The sequence below is a fragment of the Olea europaea genome, chromosome 18 (assembly GCF_002742605.1).
Source record: "Olea europaea var. sylvestris chromosome 18, O_europaea_v1, whole genome shotgun sequence".
Classification (NCBI taxonomy): Eukaryota; Viridiplantae; Streptophyta; class Magnoliopsida; order Lamiales; family Oleaceae; genus Olea; species Olea europaea.
Genome location: NC_036254.1, coordinates 26916616 through 26937840, shown reverse-complemented (window position 1 = coordinate 26937840; position 21225 = coordinate 26916616). Strand labels below are relative to the sequence as shown.

Below are 21225 nucleotides of genomic sequence, written 5' to 3'. Positions count from 1 at the left end.
TATATATATATATATATATTTTGTTCGTCTGCAAAATTTAATTCGACACCTGACTTCAACTTTTCTAGCTTCTTTTGCAGTTCAGTGGTAAAACAGTCGGATTTATTGGATTGGGAAGGATTGGCTTGGCAATTGCTAAGAGAGCATAAGCCTTTGTTTGCCTCATCAGTTACCAGTACCACTCAAGATCGGGGAAACCATACACAAATTACAAGTACTATGCAAGCGTCATCGACTTGGCTTCGAACTATGACATCCTGGTCATGGCTTGTGCACTAACTCCTGAAATTCATCATATTGTGAACCGTTATGTAATTGATGCATTGGGTTTGAAGGGAATTATCATCAACATTAGAAGGGGCACATGTTGATGAACCAGAATTGGAATCGGCTCTTGTGGAGGGCCGTCTGGATGGTGCTAGACTCGATGTGTTTGAAAAGGAACCCGAGGTGCCTCAGCAGTTATTTGACCTCGATAATGTAGTCTTGTTGCCTCGTGTGGGAAGTGGCACGATAGAAACGCGCAAGGACATATCCGACCTTGTCATTGGGAATTTGAAGGCTCATTTTACGAACAAACCACTGTTAATTCCCGTGGTTTGATTTTGTCATTAAATGGTGTAATTTTTTTATTGCAACAATTCAAGATCACTTTTATTCTCATTCAGAACTTCTAAGAATTAGTTTGTGTTTTGCTGTTTATTTCTTCTTTTATTGAATGCTCTTATTTCACAAGTAAATTTTTTTCCCTAGAGGCTGCAGATTGCATTCAGTGCTCGATAAAGTATAAAGTCCAGCAAAAATAAGAAACCGTAGAAAAGCCCTTAACAATGTGTTTATTCATAAACCCAAGGACTCTGAACAACGCATTATTACAACATTTTACTCACGAAATTCACTGTTTCTTTATGTATCATTGTCGAAAACATAGTTCAAAATCATGGGATGGGCATATCTTCCTCGATCTCCAAATAGAAGCTGGACGAAGTTCATCTTGTGTTCACTTCCAGGGCAAATGTCAAATAAAAACTTGTTCAATCTACACGGCTTTGCTTGATCAGAAGGACGACAGCTACAATAACTGGAGTAGTTATCATAATCAGTGCCTGCACAATGTTGGGCTGTGTTATTTCTGGGAGTATGATACTTCCATATTTAATTGCAGCTGCACCAGCAAGAGAACCAGCTCCTAATTTCACTAAGTAATTCAAGTCCGCCTATCCAATCAAAACACAAGGATTAATGATTATCCACAATTTATTTTTTCATTAACCATTGCTTGTTAAAGTGTGTGGCTTACCGAAGAAATGAAGGTCGCAGAATCGGGCTCATTTGTGTTTTCTCTTCCCGGCTTCGAAGCTCTAACAAGAGAGAGATTCCTGGACGGCATCGTGGGGAGAGTAGTTTGATGTGGGGCAAATCTTGGCAAAGCTGGAAGAGGATGCTGGAGATTGTAAATCCTTGAAACTTGTGCGACCGCCATAGCCATATCCTGAAGCTGCGCATAGAATTGGTTTCTATATAGCCTATAAAAGAACGAGAATAAATTAGGATTGGGCACCCCAACTTTTCACTTAGTGTGGTTATGGGTTACCCAGTCTCTGAAGTTTTAAGTCTTCAACCTATTTAATTATGTAAATTTGGGTATCCACGTAAGAAGATTGTTAATTTAAAAGCACATGAGTTCAGTTGAATTGAAGATATGATTTGAAAAAATTGAAAATCTCATGGCTCAACCCTACTTGACTCATCACATGCGATGCCCAGGGCCTCGATGTGTTCGAAGATTTGGTCAATAGACAATAACTCAAGCTCAACTCACTTACTAGGTTTGGCTGGTTTGTTGAGTCTAGGTGGCTAGCTCAGCTCGACTTATTATCACCCTCCTAAAAAGAGTTGACTTATTGTAAAAAATGCTTCGTAATAAACTTTATTTCTTATCCTTTTTATAGTTCCCATTGTTCATGAAGAAAATGAATGTGGGTTGAGAAAACTACTGGGGCTAAACTAATAGTTTTCATTGAGTGGGGATTAACTTGCACGGTAACTGAAAGTTAAGAACATAAAAAAAAATTAATATTTAAGTACTTACTTTCGCAAAGTTAAAGGATGAATGTTCCGTTAGAATATGCACTGGAAAAATCAAGGAATCCTTCCGTGAATGATGAACTGAAATTCCTCCGATCGGATCGACAATGGAAAGCATAGGCGTGTTGTTAACTTGCCCAATGTCAAATTACCTCCAAGAACAGCTCTCCAAACGATTCACCCTTTTCAAATTCTGGCAAATTCCCCCAAATTCCAAGCTCGAATTTTTCAATCAAAATTCAAAATCTATTCTCGCAGTGGTAGGAAATGGAATCCACGGTGCTAACTCGGAACTAATCAACTCGCTCCCAAATCTAGAAATCATAGCAAATCACGGCTCCGGGTTGGACAAAATTGATTTACCTAAGTGCAAACACAAGGGCATACGTGTCACCTACACGCCAGATGTTGTGACGGAGGAGGTGGCGGATTTGGTGATTTTGCTTACTTTGGCGACACTGAGAAGGATTTGTGCGGCGGACCGATTTGTGAGGAGTGGGTTATGGAAAAATGGCGATTTTGAGTTGACCCACAAGGTTTGTTTTGTCTTTGTAGTTTTTTCTTATCGTAAATTGATGCAATATAATTTATCCAACTTTCTTGCAGTTGAGCGGCAAATCAATTGGTATAATAGGTTTGGGGAGGATTGGATCTGCAATTGCCAAGAGAGCTGAAGCTTTCGGCTGTTCAATCAGCTATCATTCACGCTCGCAAAAGTCAAAATCGAAATACACTTACTATCCATCCGTACTCGACTTGGCTTCCAACTCTCAAATCCTTATTGTGGCCTGTGCATTAACAGACGAAACTCGCCACATTGTCAACCGCGATGTCATAAACGCGTTGGGTACAGATGGAGTTATCGTCAACATCGGAAGAGGGGGTCACATTGACGAACCTGAACTCATATCAGCACTTGTTGAAGGCCGGCTGAGAGGTGCTGGGCTTGATGTACTTGAGCACGAGCCCGAAGTGCCCGAGATTCTCCGCCGCCTGGATAATGTAGTTCTTTCCCCTCATGTGGGAACTTGCACGATGGAAACTCGTAAGGCCATGGCTGACCTTATTGTGGATAACCTCGAGGCGCATTTTTCGAACAATTCTCTATTGACTCCCCTTTTTTGATTGCGTTCAAATTGTAACGATTTGGGTTTTTGTTATCTAGTCGTTTTATTATTCGTGCTGTTCGTTTTAGGCACAGAGTTTTTTCCAAATAGAACGATTTGAACACAGAAGCTAAGGCCATCTCCAACCACAACACCATTGCACCATTTTTTTTGGTGCAAAATTGCTCCAACCCAACACCAAACTTTGCACCATTTTGGTGCAAAATGGTGCAAAGTGAATAGTGTGGTGTAATTTTTGGTGTAATGGTTGGAGATGAATTTTAGTTTGGTGCAAGATTTGGTGCAAAATTTAGTGCAAAATGGTGCAAGTGTAAAATGTCAATTTTGCCCTTATTTTACATTTCCCAAATAAATTTGTTGAAGGTATTTATGTAATTTGTGCTATATATTTTTTAATACAATAAATTATTATTATTATTATTAATATTAATAATTATTTGTGTTTAAAATAAATTTTAAATGTAAGACATAATAATTAATTAATTAATTAAAAGACGAAAATAATTTAAAATACATCAAATAAGATTAATTAATTATTTATTTAGTAATTTATGTATTTCTGAAATAATTAAATAAATAATATTTCAAATAAGTAGATTATAAAGAATAAAAAAAGGGAAGAAAATGGTTAAATACTGTTCATTTGGTGTAATTTTTGGTGTAATGGTTGGAGATGAATTTTAATTTGGTGCAAGATTTGGTGCAAAATTTGGTGCTGGGTTGGAGGTAGCCTAAGTCTGAGTGATTACAGAAAAGCACGACAATGTTGTTGCCATGGTATAAAGACTAATGACTTCAGCTGCTTTTGTCGTTCAATGATGATGGATTAGGAGACGGAAGTTCTTTGAATCATTGCTAATTCACTCAAGCATGTTCTTATGAAGGAGAAGATATTGCAAATTAGTTATTAATATGGACGAAATCAATAAAATTAGTAAAGAATGTATTAAGATATTATCATACGATTGAGTTGAAAAACACCTTACCATCAAAATTAAGGCTGATCGATATGTTTGAAAAAATAAAAAATCAATAAAAGAACTGATTCGAATATAGACTAGTCGAGAATTTAAAACTCACCTAAAATTGAAAACGTTCTCGATTCAACCGGAGTCGAATTCGTTCGACCCTTTGACATTTTACACTTTTTAAATCATTAGAAGATAATGGTCACTTTGAAGCTCAATATATACTTGTCAAACTTGGGATGTTATTTACTGCAGAAAAAAATGGAGGACGTGGGCGTGCTAATGACTTGTCCCATGTTAACCTATCTCGAAGAAGAACTCGAAAAGCGCTTCACACTCTTCAGATTTTGGGAATCGCATTCCGAAACCCAGTTTTTGGAACAAAAATCTGATTCAATTCTCGCAGTGGTGGGCAACGCTTCATTTAATGCCGACTCCGACCTGATTGATGCACTACCGCATTTGAAAATCGTGGCGAGTTACAGTGTCGGAGTGGACAAGATTGATTTGAATAAATGTGAAAAAAGAGGGATCAGAGTTACAAACACGCCTGATGTGCTAACAGAAGATGTTGCTGATACAGCCATTGGATTGATATTGGCGACTTTGAGGAAGATTTGTGCTTGTGATGGGTTTGTAAGAAATGGGTCCTGGAAAAATGGCGATTTTGAGTTGACTACTAAGGTTCGTGAATTGGGATTTCTGATGCCATGTGATAATTTTATGCATATTTTCTAGGACTTTGAAGGCAGATATAGTTCTCCTTGTTTGTTCATAATTCCGTAAAATTGTGCTCAATGTGTTCGATGATATGCTGTAGTAGAATTCCGTGCAATGAAAAAAATTAGGCTTTCGAAGGAAGTGGAATTTTGGGTTCGACTACAAAAGTTAGAGAATTGTAGAATTTCTGTTCCATGTTGAGGCATTAGAATAATGTGTCACCATTTTAAACCATCAAGAAGAGCGTTATTTCACAAAATATGGTTGTCAAATTCTGCTTTTAAGAAAGAAAATGAAGCTAACATTGGGTTCATTGTATTTCCCTGTTGTACCATATATCGTGTACCAGTTTTAACCGTGCACTTAAAGTCTCACCTTTGAGTAATTTAACCAACGTTTTCAGGCTCGTAACAGTGTTAGGGCTGCTCACTTGAATCATCACCTCGTCTTTTCGTTTTCTTGAATTTTCCCTGATATTCCTATTTAGATTTTCTTATTTGCTACTTTCTTTTTCAGTTCAGTGGTAAAGCAGTTGGCATAGTTGGATTGGGTAGGATTGGTTCAGCAATAGCCAAGAGAGCCGAAGCCTTCGGCTGCACCATCAGTTACCACTCCAGAACGAAGAAACCAACTACAAATTACAGATACTACTCCAACATCATCAATTTAGCTGCCAACTGTGAAATCCTCATTGTGTCATGCTCTTTGACAGAAGAAACCCATCACATTGTGAATCGAAAGGTCATAGATGCTTTAGGACCCAAAGGAGTTCTCATCAATATTGGACGAGGTGCACACGTTGATGAACCCGAACTTGTGTCTGCATTACTTGAAGGACGGATAGCTGGAGCTGGACTTGATGTGTTTGAAAACGAGCCTGAGGTACCTGAACCTTTTCTTGGACTTGAAAATGTTGTTCTTTTGCCTCATGTTGGAAGTGACACTTTTGAAACTAGCAAAGCCATGGCTGACCTAGTCATTGCAAACTTGGAGGCTCATTTTCTACACAAACCTCTACTAACTCCAGTGATTTGAGTAGATTTTGTTCATTTTGAACTAGCTTTCTAGCAAGTTTTGGACCGAAGATTCTTTGGTGCTTCAACTTTGCACGCCTATTTATTTAGAAACAACAATATTGTTCAATTTCTTTGGAAGCTTGGTAGAAATTGCAATCATGTGCGTTACACTGTAGATTGATTCTTTTGGTGCCATTTCATATAATTTATTTTCAATTAGAGGAACCAAACACGTTCTATTTCTGCAATATAACACTGCATAGAAAGCATTGTGAAAGCTGCCTCTAAAGTCAAATATTACAGTAATCTACAACTAGAAATTTCTAATAATAGGCATGCTTGGTAAAAAATAGGCATGCTTGGTAAGATGGACTAGAAGACACGAAGGAAGAAAGATAAGCTAAAGTAAATCTATTGTACGATTCAGTCTATTTAGTTGTGTTCGATCCATAACGAACTATGAAAGGCTGCTACGGAGGTGGAGTTGATGGAGACGAAGAAACTTTGAAGATGAGAAAATTTAGAGTCTCCAATGTAAAATATATGAAAGTCCCTTTGCTGTGTGTGAAAAAACACCCAAAGTTGGACCCTACCACACAGTGCCATCCATTCCCATATCTCTTGTCGAACTCCTGCCAATCATAGCTAATCTCATCAAACTTGTACACAAGATCCAGAACGTAAATTTCTAGCTTATAAGTTGCTTATTTTGTATTAAAAGAAAAAAAATTTTACTTTTAAGCACGATGAGATGTTCTATTATCACCTTCTTGATGTGGGCAGCAATGCATTTGCAGTCAAAAACATCATAGAGATCTAGAGCTTGAGAAGCAAAAGCCATTGCTTGGATCTGCATCTTCACTGGCATATCTGTATCATCTATCAAACCCTTCCCTTCTAACATTTTTCTTTGTCTTCAGACAATATATTAGTTTTTCTTGCTCAATTCTTGGGAGCCTGTAAGTGTGTTTCAGATTTGCAGAGTAATAGACAATATATAATAAATAGGGGACATCCAAATGTAGAGAAGCTATTTGATGTGTATTCCGGTGGTGGCACATGGCCCAAGTTTTGTGTCCCTTTGCTCCTGACTTTATGGACCTTTTTTTAACGTTATTATGAGTTGGGAATCCCTTACACATCATCTACACGCAGATAACGACGTTGGTGGGGATTTCCGGGAATAAAATATCCAAGTTTTAAAATGAATTTCACTTCAAATTTGCTTCCCATGTCAGGAAAAATCTATCAATTTGTAAATGCGAGCGTGAATTTGTATAAAAAAATTTCCTCGTATTGTAAGAAAACGGAGTGTCCTTTTGAAGCTTTCAAATCAACTATCAAGCTACAACTTTTTGGCATATTAGGAGGCCTCGACCCTAGTGATATCAGTCGATAACGGACCAAGTCCTCGATATCTTATGCCATCTCTCATGCGGGCTTTTATCATGGTATGGGCTATCTTGTAGGGACGTGATGTATAGTTGATATGATATTTCACTTGGCGTAATATTTCACTTATCACTTACTTTCTATTGTCTATTTATACATTCAAATCATCTCATTCTGATGCTCATGCTCTAAATTTTATCCATATTGTTTTTATCATGTTTATGTACAGTTTTAACTTCTTGTGGAGTGGCATCGATCATCCCCTCATGGGCTCAGACAAGCTCACTAATTGACATAACGAAAGAAGGAATTCAAGCGAAAACCTTAAGAACAAGCAATTTGGAATCCACCAAATAATAAAGAAAATAAACTCACGAATTTATTAATGAAAAAATAATAAAAAAAAGAGCTAAGCCCTTATTTATAAGGATTTACATGGAAACGTAGTTTAGAACAACTAAAAGTAATGGAAAAGAAGTTTAATCAAACTAGAATTGTAAAAAAAACGAAAATAAACGAATTGACAAATATAGCGCTAAAACTTTGAAAATCAGTTTTTGAGGCCTAAACGGACTTGAACGGCCGAAATTCAACGTACGTCACAGCATAGTGGTGAGTATTGTTCCCCTCATCGTTCTCCTTCCAAAATGGTCTTATGGGACCATCCGGAATCAAGATGATTTATTTCTACTAGTACTCTTTTTTCAATATACCTCTTATATCCTACATCAGTCTCTTCCACCTCCAAAGAACTTGACCGCGAGTTATAATCTAGATACAAAAGCTTATTATCTTTATGAAACTCATACAAATCAGTCACATTGAATGTACGAGAAATACACATAGACTTTGGCAAATCAATAATGTAGGCATTGTTGTTAATCCGTTTAAACACTTTGAAAGGCCCGTACTTTCTCAGTTTCAGCTTATTGTAAATACTAGTGGGAAATCTCTCTTTTCTCAAAAAAATCATCACGAAGTCCCCTTCCTGAAATTGTTTATTCCGTCTACGTGAATTTGCTGCTGCCTTATACTTTGCATTAGTTCTCTCTAACTTCTGTTTTACCTCATCACGAACTGCTATCACTTCCTTTGCCAGATGTTCAACAGCAACACTTTTATTATCACATTTAGGCAATGTCATCAAATCCACCACATGGTAAGGCACCTCTGTATATACAATAGCAAACGGAGACTTGCCTGTAGTAGTATGAACTGCACTGTTGTACGCGAACTCCACTTGAGGTAGTGCAAGATCCCACTGTTTAGGTTTATCTCCACAAACACTTTGAACCATGTTTCCAAGAGTACGATTAGTAGCCTCAGTCTGTCCATCAGTTTGACGATGGGCAGTGCTGCTTCGATTCAAATTGGTTCCTAAAAACTTCCATAAGATAATCCAAAAGTGCCCCAAAAATTTTGTATCCCGTTCTGATGTGATAGACTTCGGAACTCCATGTAATCTAACAATCTCCCTAAAAGATAGTTTGGCAATATGTGACGCATCTGAAATCTTCCGAAAAGCTATGAAGTGCGCCATTTCGGAAAACCTGTCAACCGCCACAAAAATAGAATCTATCCCCCGTTGAGTACGAGGTAATCCCAAAACAAAGTCCATACCTAGATTTTGCCATATGCCCTGAGGGACTGGAAGTGGCATGTACAACCCAATATTTCGTACTTGACCCTTTGACACCTGACAAGTATAACACTTTCTGACTATAATTCCGACATCCCACTTCAACTGTGGCCAATAATACCTAGCCTCCAAACTGGCTATTGTCTTGTCACGCCCTAAGTGTACATTTAGACCTCCACCATGTAGATCTCGAATCAATTTTTCATGTAGAGATGAAACAGGAATACAAAGTTGGTTGCCTTTGAATAGATACCCTTCACTAATATAGAAATCCACCACTGATTCCCAATTCACACACTTATTCCAAATCTCCTTAAAGTCAGGATCATCTGCATACAGATCTTTCAAGCACTCAAACCCAATAATTTCCTATGATAATGTGATCAATAAGGAAGCTCTCCAACTCAGTGCATCTGCAACTCTATTGGTACTCCCAAATTTATGCTTAATTACAAAAGGAAGTTTCTGAAGAAAAGTTACCCACCGAGCATGCATCCTGCTGATGTGTTTATGACTATGAATGAATTTTAAGGCTTGGTGATTAGTGAACAATACAAACTCATTCTGTACCAGATAGTGTTCCCATTGCTTTAAAGCCCTAACAACTGCATAGAATTTTTGCTCATAGGTACTCCACTTCTGCCTGACATCACTTAACTTTTCTGAAAAGAAAGTCACGGGTCTCTTCTCTTGAGAAAGAATAGCCCCAATACTAATACCACTAGCGTCACACTCCACCTCAAAGATCTTCTCGAAGCTTGGCAAAACTAATACTGGAGTTGTGCACAACTTTTCTTTGATGAAGGCGAAGCTCTTATCTTGTTCCTCTCCCCAACTGCATTTTCCTTTCTTCAAACATTCTATGAGAGACGCCATGATAGTACTAAAATGCCTGATGAATCGTTTATAGAAAGTTGCTAACCCATGAAAACTCCTTACTTCAGAAACTGACTTTGGTGTTGGCCAATCTCGAATTGCTTATGTCTTATCTTCATCTACATGCAGACCATCTTCTCCTACCACAAAGCCTAAAAACAATAGCTTAGATGTACAGAATGTGCACTTCTTCAAGTTGATGTACAACTGATTTTCCTTCAAAACCTCTAGGACTTGCCTCAAGTGAGCTAGGTGATCCATCTTAGACTTGCTGTAAATAAGGATATCATCGAAATACACCACAACAAAAGACCCAATAAAAGGACAGAGAATCTAGTTCATCATCCTCGTGAAAGTACTTGGGGCATTTGAAAGTCTGAATGGCATCACCAACCATTCATAAAGTCTGTCCTTACTCTTGAATGCGGTCTTCTATTCATCCCCTAGCTTAATACGGATCTGGTGATAACCACTTCGGAGATCTATTTTCGAGAATACCTTGTAACCCCCAAGCATATCTAGCATATCCTCCAACCGTGGAATGGGAAACCTGTACTTTACTGTTATCTTATTGATGGCACGATTGTCAACACACATATGCCACTTTCCATCCTTCTTTGGCACTAGAAGGACAGGTACTGCACACAAACTCATATTCTCTCTTATGAACCCTTTCTTCAACAGCTCCTCAATTTGCTTCCTTAGAATCTCATTCTCTTTCTGACTCATTCGGTAATGAGGCAAATTTGGAAAGCTAACTCCAAGTACCAAATCAATCTGGTGTTGAATATTCCTCATAGGAGGTAACTCATTCGGCAATTCGTCGAAAGCCAAATCTTCAAATTCTGTCAATATTTTTTGCACCTCAGGAGGAACAATCTCATCTTCTTTATTTGTTGTAAAAAGCCATTTAACTTCAATTGGATAGAAGCAATCAGATTCTCTTACAAACTCCATAATCTCCTTCTCATCATTTGTAAGTGCAAGGAAACTCTCAGTTCATTGATGTGTAGACTTCTCCGCCGGTTTGAGAGGAACCATAGCGATCTTATTACTGCCCCATGAAAAGAGTACTATATTATCACGTCCTTTGAGAGTTGAATCCACATCAAACTGCCATGGACGACCTCATACGATATGGCAAGCATCCATGTCTATGGCATCACACATAACTTCATCATTATAATGCTTACCAATGGAAATAGGTACTTTGTAAGTTTCAGCAACTTGAACAGAAGGACCTCTGTTTACCCAATCAAGTGAATACGTTTTATGATGGCTTTCAACTAGTAGTTTCAACAATTTCACCAACTTCTTCGACACAAAATTTTCACAACTTTCATTATCCACAATCACTTCACACACCTTATTCTTAATAGAACAAAGTGAAGAAAAGATGTAATGAAATTGTCCCTCCTCCTTAGGTGATAAAAGGATTCGTTGCAGTACCAAAGTGAGCTTTCTACTCCTTCCTACACAATAAACTCTACTCCCGCGTACTCATTCTCCACTTCAGTATCTTCCTCCTCATCTACTGCCTCCGATTCTACCAAATTGACCTGCTTTCTCTTAGGACAGTTATTGAAACAATGCCCAGGCTTTTGACATCTATAGCAAATTTCTCCTATAGGCTTAGCGTACGGATTTGCATTATGAGGTACTCCCCGAGTCTGACTTCTGTTCCTAAACTGACCATTGTTGTCAACTTTACTCCTATTAGGATTGACTGGGGCTTATTGTGGGGCCTTTCCTTTGTCTAAAGGGGTGGATGATGATGATTCGGCAGGTAAGGGCCTCCTGTATGAAACCATTCTCTTATCAGATTCCATCATCTCCGCTTTCATCGCCATGCTAATGGCTTCCTGCAACGTCCACATATTCTGCATCCCAATTCTATCTTGAATGGCCACCTTCAAACCACTGGTATACCTCACTACCTTTTGATTTTCAGATTCTAACAAATTATTCTGTTCTGCCAATCGCATAAATTCATTGGTGTAGTCCAACACTATACAATTCCCTTGTGTGCATCCCAAGTACATTCGACATAAAATATGGTCATAATCTGTAGGTAAAAATCGATCCATCAAAGACTGCTTCATCTTTCTCCAAGTTCGAATTCGACTCTTTCCCTGTCTCCTTCGAGCATTCTGCAGTTGATCCCACCATACTGCTGCCACAGATTTCAAACAGTATGCCACCATCTTGTCCTCTGAAACATCCATAATTTCAATGAATCTCTCAACCTTTACCAACCAATCCAAGAAGTCCTTGATCTTCATGTTTCCAAAGAACGGAGGAATGTCTTCTTTGATCCGATAATCATCAAAGGTATTTCGATTTTGATGATTAGGATGATGCTCTATTTTGACGATTAGGATGATGCGGCAGTACTTTGATCTCCTCCTCCGACTCTAATTCATTGTCTTCTACTACACGCCTTCTATTATTTTCTCTACGAACTACAGGCTCAGCCACTCGCTCATTATTGATTGCCCATTGTTCATTTTGCCCATTGTTTTCAACACCTCGTAGAAGCAATTGACGAATTTCTTCTATCTGAGTAGTGAGATCATCAATCCGTCGGTTTGTTGCATCTAAATCTGCCCTATTAACTTGTACATCACCCCATGTTTATGAATCAAAGATATAGAGACGGGAAAGCCGGCTCTGATACCACTTACGCATGAAAGAAAGGAATTCAAGGGAAAACTTTAAGAACAAGCAATTTGGAATCCATCAAATAATAAAAAAAATAAACTCACGAATTTATTAATGAAAAGATAATAAAAAAACGAGTTAAGCCCTTATTTATAAGGGTTTACATGGAAACAAAGTTTAGAACAACTAAAAGTAATGAAAAAGAAGTTTAATCAAATTAGAATTGTAAAAAAAACGAAAATAAACAAACTGACAAAAATAGCACTAAAACTTTGAAAATCAGTTTTCGAGGCCTAAATGGACTCGAACAATCGAAATTCACCGTACGTCACGACATAGCGGTGAGTATTGTTTCCCTCATCGTTCTCCTTTCAAAATGGTCTTATGGGATCGATCCGAAATCAAGATGATTTATTTCTACTAGTACTATTTTTTCAATATACCCCTTATATCCTACATCATTAATAGAGTCTTTTTTATAAGGAAAAATTTCATAATTAAGAAATTAATTATGACACATTCAAAAACAAGAAAACAAGTTTCAAATTTTTATTAAAAATTATTTATAATTTAATTAATTAATTATTTGAGTAATTAAATATATTTAAGTCACTGATTTATTTAATTTGATCACAAATTAACGATTTAATTCATCTCTTATTATTTTTTTTTATCACAAATCAAAAATTTTATGTCACAAATTATTTTACGATCAAAGTTCAAAAATTTTATATGTCACAGTTTGTTCATCAATCACAAATCGAAAAATTTATTAGTCATGATTTATTTATTGGTCACAAACTACAACAAGTCACAACTTATTATACAGTCACAAATTATCGAATTAACGATCATAGATTAACAATTTTTTAGGTCACACATTATTTTTCGATCACAGTTTATCTTTTTCATTGATCACAGATTAACTAATTTAATACACAATCAACCAAATAATTTGTGACCACCACCAACACTTACGATTCACGGTCATAATTTTCAGGTTACGTATCCAATTGTGAGTCACAAATCAACCAAACCGTCACGACCACCGCCACGACCAACTGTGACTCTTAAATTGTGAGTTACAATTTTCAAGTCATGGTTTCAATTATTTGTCACAAAATCAACCAAACCACCACAGTCACCTTTGCACCACTGCCTTATTCATCACCACCTGTAGCATGAGATCCACGAGCACCATTCCACCTACTACCACTACATGTACCACCACCACGAAGACTACCACCACTAGCAACATGAGATCCACCAACACCATCACCAATAAAACTAACTCACCTGTAACCACCACATCAACGCAAAATCACCACCACTGTAATCACCACCGCCGATCCACCACACACCAAACTCAAAACCATCAATCGCAAAACCACCACAAACTCATCAGAAAAAGAAACACCACAAACCACACAATCAATCTCCACCGGCCGCACGAGCGGTGCTCTGAGCTACAAACGTCGATGACGTCACCGTGCGCCTTGAACAGCGGCAATGCCACCTCTTGCGAGCATAGACGAGGTGCGAACAACCACAGTCCTCCTTCCCCTTCAGTGACTGCAGATCGACTATGTTGATGGCCAGAGGCGTTGGGAGCCTAGCATCGGGTGACAGCATAGTTGCGACGAAGAGAGAGGTGAGAGAGAGAATCGGGGTAGGGGAAATGAGGGGTGTGTGTGTGAGAGAGAGAGAGAGAGAGAGAGATTGTGAAATGGGTTTGAAATTGTTTTATTTAATTAATTTTTAAATATATTAATTAATTAAAAAAAATTGATTTGTGAAATACTAAACATGGTATCTTATTTATGAAATTGGAATTTTTAATCTATTAGAATGTGTAATTTTCACTTTTTATAAACTAGTGAATGAATTAACCCAAAGAACATGGATGGCTATTACCTCACTCATTCCCATTTTGAGCTCCTTTTCCTACTGTGAGCCTACTTATGGGATATTAAACTTGTTAAGCAAAGATTTTCCATTACCATATAACTCACAAATCCACCTTCATTCAGTTGAGTGGAATCTACGTTAACACTGTGTATAATAAAAAAATTACTTATAAGTAGATGAAAAAGATAAAAATAAACAATTACATTTTTTTCATAGAAAATAGATAATTACCAAGTGACAATACGTTTGTTAACAAAATGAGTAAACGGCTTCAAGAGAGTTTAATAAGAACAATAATAAGTTGAATCTACATGTGTATCTATCATATACATAATCACATAAAAGGGAAGGAAAAAAGCTCAACACTTCATATTATAAAACCATCATAAACTCAAATGTACGATTGATAATCTCACAACAAAACACCTTTAAGAATAATAGAAACGATACATTTGGATACGTCTAAAAGAAACTATTAAACAACAAATAAAAATTCAAAAGAAAAGATGTAAACATTATTTCATCAAGCTTATTATCTTCCCTTTATCCGTCTTTCTAAAGACTGTTTAAAAACACTCAAAAATTAACTTCACCTCGTATACTACAACAAAATTAATATTAGTGTGACTAGCGTCCACTTAAAGGATTTCAATCACATACAATTACAACCAAAAATCATCATTATTAACATTAAACCTAGGTTACATTGTAATTTGTAGCATTGTCGATCGCTAATAACAGATTATGTCTAATAGACTTCGCAAATAGTAAACTAAATAAGAAGAAACAAAATTGTATAAATTGAGATTATCCAACGATCTCTTTCTACCTTGTGAATGACAAATCGAATAAAGTAACTGTTTTAATGAGACATTATAAATTCTTCGTTGGTTCTCCTTTTGCCTAATGGGTACAAAGTGCAGCTTGAAAGACCTTGCTAGCATTTATAGTGATGATAAGGTGCATGATTACCCTTGAGAATTATAATAAAATAAATCTAATAAGCATGAGAGGAGCATGTCACAATTTGAATAAATAAGTATATATTAATCTAGAGGAGGTGACTCAACAAATACTTCCTACCAATGAAAGTTTGTCATTGACGATTCAAAGCTTTTACCACTAACCACTAAACGCTTCCCCTTTTCACAATCTTCATGAATTTCAAAGAAGAATTGCTTTCAAATTGCATGTGAGATCAAGTGCTCTGTTTGGTTGCCAAGAAAAAGCAATTATAAGCGGGGGCTCTAGAATTTTGCGTCAACTATATGAATCTTTTATTATTTACCTGGTTAATCCTGACCCAACTTGTGAGCTTTGTGTCCTATTAGATATTGGAAGCAACCCTTGAATAGAGAAAATGTGATCTTCCATATCAGATTATAAGGTAACATCTCAATTCTTGGGATTATTACACATTTACATCATTGAAAGAAGAATAAGTATAGTTGTTACTAAAGAAAATTGTACATACACAAATGCTTCAAACCCTACGGCTCTTATTCACAGATGTTATAAAACCAAATGTTTTCTTTTCCATCCACCATCCCGATAATGTGCGATATACCAACCCCACCTGTCAAGAATGATGCAACAACAATTTTTTAACAAAGCGAGGTGAAAAAAATTTAACAAGATGACATAGAATGTCTCATTTAAATCTTGAAAACGTGCAGGAAATTATTGATGTAGAGTTCAACAATACTTGCCTAGTGAAATTGCACTTGCAAAAATGGTGAATGCCAAAATAAAGATGATTAAGGATGCTCGTCTGAATATACTAATCATCTTTCTTACTACGTGCTGCCCTACCAATGCAGCAACGGTAGCCACAGCAACAAAATAAAGAGCTGCAAGTGAGAGAAACAGTTAGTTGAGCAATGATCTAATATATGCCTAATGAAATAACAATCTTTTACTTTTCAAATCAAGAAGTATGCACAACAACTAACCATATGTTGAATAGAAGTTGGCTGGATAACTTACCGTATGATACTGGAAAGCGTTTCAAAAGATAGTATTGTACTACAGACATGGATGAAGAAAATACCATGGCAAATGTGGCTGTGGCACTTGAGACCTGCATCAGAAGTTTTTAACTAAAGATTGTGAACTATTGTAACGGGGCAGGAGATGGTTAATTACAAGTTTTAGGACAAGAATTTTAGAACATGCAAGTATGTCTAATGTTATTTCATAAGCAGCTAAACACTGGAGGGAATATTTCAGGGTAAACTAGAAAAATGAACTTGTAAGGAGTTGAGAAGGCTGCTCTGAGCATTCGGGTTATGGAGGGAATGGGCATGAGTATACCAGTTAACGATCCATTGGGAGACATTTTTTTTTTATTTTTTTTCTCTCTCTTGTGAAATTCATGATCACTGTTTCTTTTATCATTTACTCGATCACCAGAGAAGTTACAAACTGTAACAAATCAATGTGCATGTTTGGTACATAAATAATCTTAAGACTTATATTCTTCATTAATATTGTGCAGTGGCATTTAATCATCCACACAAAACATGCCAACATTGATTCAAGACGATTACAAAGTACCTGTGGAGGAACTCCAAGCTCTAGAAATAATGGCCCTAATATGAATCCTCCACCAAGGCCTAGCAGCCCACCAACCACACCAGCCAAAATTCCACTGCAACAACAGAGAATCAACTGTTGCACTGTCCAATTTTTTCGTGCTTCTCCCCTTGAAGCTATAACCCTCCAACCCTTATATAAACCAACTGCCTCATAACCAGATGCTCCAATTGCTACAGGGATCTGAGAATCAACAGAAATATAAATGTCGTTATATATGTTTATCTTGCTCTAAGACAAAAAAAAATAAAAATGTAGGGTAGTGATCCAGGGCTTGGATATATTTTTTCACAGTTCGGCATAAGTAGTACCTGCAACAAGGTCAGAGTCCAATATGCTACTGAACAAGTTGTTGTATAATCCTGTATTAAAGATGCGCTAGTCTTCTCAATAATAACTCATAAAAGAGTAAAAACTTGAAGTGGAAAAAAAGGCCTTAAGAGAGGATTTTCAAGAGTATAATATATGAAAACCTTGCCGATATGAAGTAAAAGGATTATGGCCCAGACGGCAATGAGTATGGTGAGTTCCTTCCAATAGACATTGTCAATAACCGAGACCTGCAAGACTTGTGGAAATCAGCGTCGGTTTGGAAATTAATTCACGAATCTGTAACTGTTTGTGCATGTCTGGTACATAGTAGAGGACAAGACTCAATGGTATAACGAACAAGATATTAACTTCTTCTCTTTCTTAATGTTTTTCAAGAGTGGTACAATCCTCCCTACCTAACATGCTATTCAGGTATTAGAAGATAGTTACCTCCGATGCTTTATAATCATTGAGACGTACTCCAGTTCCATTAGTTGGGACTCCAGGTACAAGTTTGTATTGCACTTCACTTCTATTATCTGATTTCAATTCGGTCTTTACTCGAATCTGGCTAACTAAAATTTTTTACAAAATATTTCTCAAGATTGAAAAGTAGTGCATACTCACAATCAGATGACAAGCGTCTAGAAGCCTCCTGCATACCGAATTAAGAGACAGAAAGAATAGATTTTTTAAATCAAAAGATCAACTAGCATATTGGAACAAGTGAAAATGTTTAGATTTTAGGCTACCCTTTTCATAATGGATTCTTTCTTCCATGTTTCAACACCCTTAAAGAATGCCTTAGTTGACATGCCTGTAGTTAAGACAATGATAAGTTACCTAAAAAATGCAACTGAAAAATGTAAGTAAATTGGACATCACCTATGAAAAGAATAATCAACAAAACTGTAACCATCCAGTCTGCAAAAATCACGTTAAAAATAACTCCAACGCTGACCCCGAGCACTAGCATTGGCTGAAAAAGAAGAGCTAGATCATAATCGATGATAGGAAGATCAAGTGTAGGATGCCGGAGCTTGATATTGTAATATACAGCAGCACCTGCTGCACCGGTAATCATACCTGGACAGTAAACAAAAGGGCTCAAATACAGTCCAATTATCAAAAGGATCAGAATACAGTTCTGTAATTTGTGAAAAGTGTTTGTCTTCAAATGAATCAGTTTCTTTTCCTAAAGCTTCGCCCCTAAAGTAGAAAATGAATACAAATACTGTTGACTTTTGAATTCCATGAAACTAAGCCCATGGTAGAAATTAAAATCAGAGACCTGGTCGAACATTTTAGTTATCTAAATCTGAGCCAAGTAGCCAACAAGAACTACTTAGCAATGACTATCTGAATCTATATGCCCTCTACCTCTAGGTAGTTTTAATTCAGAACTCTGCATAAAAATATGCCAAATTTCTAGGTCCTAGGAAAGCTAAATGCGTCAAAGTTGAGTCGCATGATTGAGAATTCGATGACTAGGCACTGTTCTATAGGAATCAATTTTTTAAGAACTTGAATTTGATTCTTCTTCAGAGATTAATGAGGGCTATTTAGATGCAATGATCAGTTGGAATTGGTGTGTGTGTAAAAGAAAGTGGGTTGTATCTGATGTCAATACAAATTGTTAACTCTTACATTTCGATATTGCAGTTGACGACTTTGGATCAAATCCTACTATTAGAGTGAGCATTGGGACAAATATTCCACCTCCACCAACACCTCCAACGCTCCCAAGAGCAGCAGCAAAGAATCCAATCACTGTACCCACAACAATTCTCCAACCAAATTCTAGTTTCTGTAAAAAAATAAAAATAAAATAAAAAATTTATCAATCTTTTATGGGATGTTCAGAATGCAGTAATCCAAAATACAACACTGTATGTTCATTAATATTGTCGATTCCACTTCCAGTCGAGCATACCAAATCCGTCATAATTCAAATATCTAGCCCTACAGGGAAAAATAAGAGCACATTTATAATGAAAATAAAGAACTCACGGGCCAAACATGATGGTAAAGTGTGTGCCTGCTTCGCTGCAAGAAATTGATTATTTTACTGAAATAAGCTGATCCAAATTCTTCAGTAATCCAATTGTTTGTTAAACTTCCATTTCCCAATATCGAACTTTGTTTTGCCGAAACAATCACACAACCAAAAAGAAGCAATCCAATGAAAATCACCAGACCCTTCTTGATTTTTGATCCAATCTCAGCCATCAAATTTGTCGATCCTTTTCTAGTTCACCGCAGACAGATTAATTTTTTTCTAAAGGCTATTCAAAAGCCAATATCAATTCAAATCAAATGTTTGGGCTGACCAAATTTACATTCCAGTGAAGGCAATTTTTTGTAGAGATTTTCTTGAGAAAATTTTTCAATGTTTTTGGGTAATGAATCTGTCAGAAGATTCAATAAATAAATTTTGCAGTAAATGGAGTAAAGATGTTAACAAGTACTTCCAAAAAATCAAATCTAGGACTCTTTCGTTTGGAGTAAGAAATAAAATAATCCCATTTTTAATTGCATTGTCATCACTGAACACGCAAACTGTCAGCTTCAATGAGCAGCCCTATCTGTCACATGCAGTAAAATGCAAATTTAAAAATGGGATTATAATTTTGATTATGAACTAAAATTGATAAATAACATACTGGAATCAGAGGATTACCTACCCCACCTATCCAACCCGACCTCTACCCAACGAACCCACAACCAAAGGAGAAGAAGAAAGAAGAACAATGCAGATAAGAAAATGGTGATTCCTTTTAAAACAAATTCCCGTACTGATAGTGACTTAAAGGAGCGGCGTGATTCGCAGCTATTGCTTTTTCTATAATGCCTCGAGTACATGGCACTATTCATACAAGGTCTGTAAGATTTCTCATTGTAGATGCAGGTCGGTGTATTAAAAGATAAATAAATAAAATTCGTGAGCCCCATTATTGTGTCTGTCCTGGCAGAGAAGCACGATTGTTACTTTTCAGAGTTAAAAACAATAGTGGCCTTCGGACCCTGGTGGCCCTGGTAAAGGGGGCTTTATCCACGTTCTTTGCGTTTATATAATTGAACAAATAATTCTCACAATTTTCAATGACATTTAGGCTTACATTATTTTTTTAACATTTTCTTACGAAGTTGATCATTTCTGCCTCATTTGATCAATTTCTTCCGTCAGATATGGGTAACTGGCGTAAAAAGTCCCTATCATATGTTTTCATTGCGCAAAACATATCTATTGTTTCTTCATTGTGCAAATGGTTCTTACCGTCTATTTACTCCATGAAAGCATTGTGGAATAATTAATTTACACTCCCCTTCATATGAACAAATAGAAAAATAAAGATCTGCCAGCTTTGAAGGCAGATATTCTCCTGAAAGGCAGGAGCTCTACTGGAAGATAAGGTGCAAAGATGGGAACCGACTTGCTTGACACTTTGGCAGATCAGTTGGGGGGCTCTTGAGCACTGGGCACAATCTGCGATTTAACCTGTCTGCAGCTTGAAGGCCAAAGGTGTAGACTCCAAGATTTAATCACTATAAGGTGGATACCTGGATATAAAAAAAATAAAAAAAATAAAGAAATAATATATGAAAATAAGGACGTTTTGTACCATTACTCATATTTGATAGAATGAATTAACCGAAGGAGACGAAATTACTAACTTCGCAATAAAATGTTGAAGTGAATGTGCAATTGCCAAATTTGAAACAATGGAAACAATTTGTATGATGAGTGCAAACCATGGGGACGTTTTGTACTATTTACTTTTTTGGCCCCGATTTGGTGTAAATTGAAATTTGTTAAAATTTTAAATTAGATAACAATTAATTTTAACCATATATTTTATGAAATTCATAACTTTTCAACCAAAATAATTCATCAATTTTATTAAAATTTACTAAAATTCTTG

General features: G+C 36.6%; 4 protein-coding genes and 1 pseudogene across 4 annotated transcripts; 2 read left to right on the top strand and 3 right to left on the bottom strand.

Annotated features, from left to right (window-relative positions):
- Positions 1-603, top strand: part of LOC111366939 — a 2250-nt pseudogene extending 1647 nt beyond the window's left edge.
- A 198-nt stretch (positions 604-801) lies between these two features.
- Positions 802-2553, bottom strand: LOC111368015. Its single transcript, XM_022989178.1, has 3 exons — positions 2093-2553; positions 1301-1526; positions 802-1217 (listed from the first exon to the last, which is right to left on the bottom strand). The coding sequence occupies exons 2-3, from the start codon at positions 1487-1489 to the stop codon at positions 1035-1037; spliced, it is 372 nt and encodes a 123-aa protein (XP_022844946.1). The 5' UTR covers positions 1490-1526; positions 2093-2553; the 3' UTR covers positions 802-1034.
- On the top strand, positions 2118-6313 carry LOC111366938. The gene is made up of 4 exons (XM_022987620.1): positions 2118-2624; positions 2695-3210; positions 4376-4867; positions 5420-6313. Exons 1-4 carry the CDS (start codon positions 2196-2198, stop codon positions 5936-5938), a joined length of 1956 nt encoding a protein of 651 aa, XP_022843388.1. The 5' UTR covers positions 2118-2195; the 3' UTR covers positions 5939-6313.
- LOC111368016 (dynein light chain 1, cytoplasmic-like) lies at positions 6180-6903 on the bottom strand. Its single transcript, XM_022989179.1, has 2 exons — positions 6686-6903; positions 6180-6551 (listed from the first exon to the last, which is right to left on the bottom strand). The coding sequence occupies exons 1-2, from the start codon at positions 6821-6823 to the stop codon at positions 6390-6392; spliced, it is 300 nt and encodes a 99-aa protein (XP_022844947.1). The 5' UTR covers positions 6824-6903; the 3' UTR covers positions 6180-6389.
- An 8844-nt stretch (positions 6904-15747) lies between these two features.
- Positions 15748-20147, bottom strand: LOC111368011 (sulfite exporter TauE/SafE family protein 3-like). Its single transcript, XM_022989171.1, has 12 exons — positions 19313-20147; positions 18950-19109; positions 18188-18388; positions 18055-18119; positions 17930-17957; positions 17753-17841; positions 17464-17550; positions 17302-17352; positions 16952-17173; positions 16382-16475; positions 16105-16245; positions 15748-15971 (listed from the first exon to the last, which is right to left on the bottom strand). Exons 1-12 carry the CDS (start codon positions 19529-19531, stop codon positions 15895-15897), a joined length of 1434 nt encoding a protein of 477 aa, XP_022844939.1. The 5' UTR covers positions 19532-20147; the 3' UTR covers positions 15748-15894.
- Between the last annotated feature and the right edge of the window lie 1078 nt (positions 20148-21225).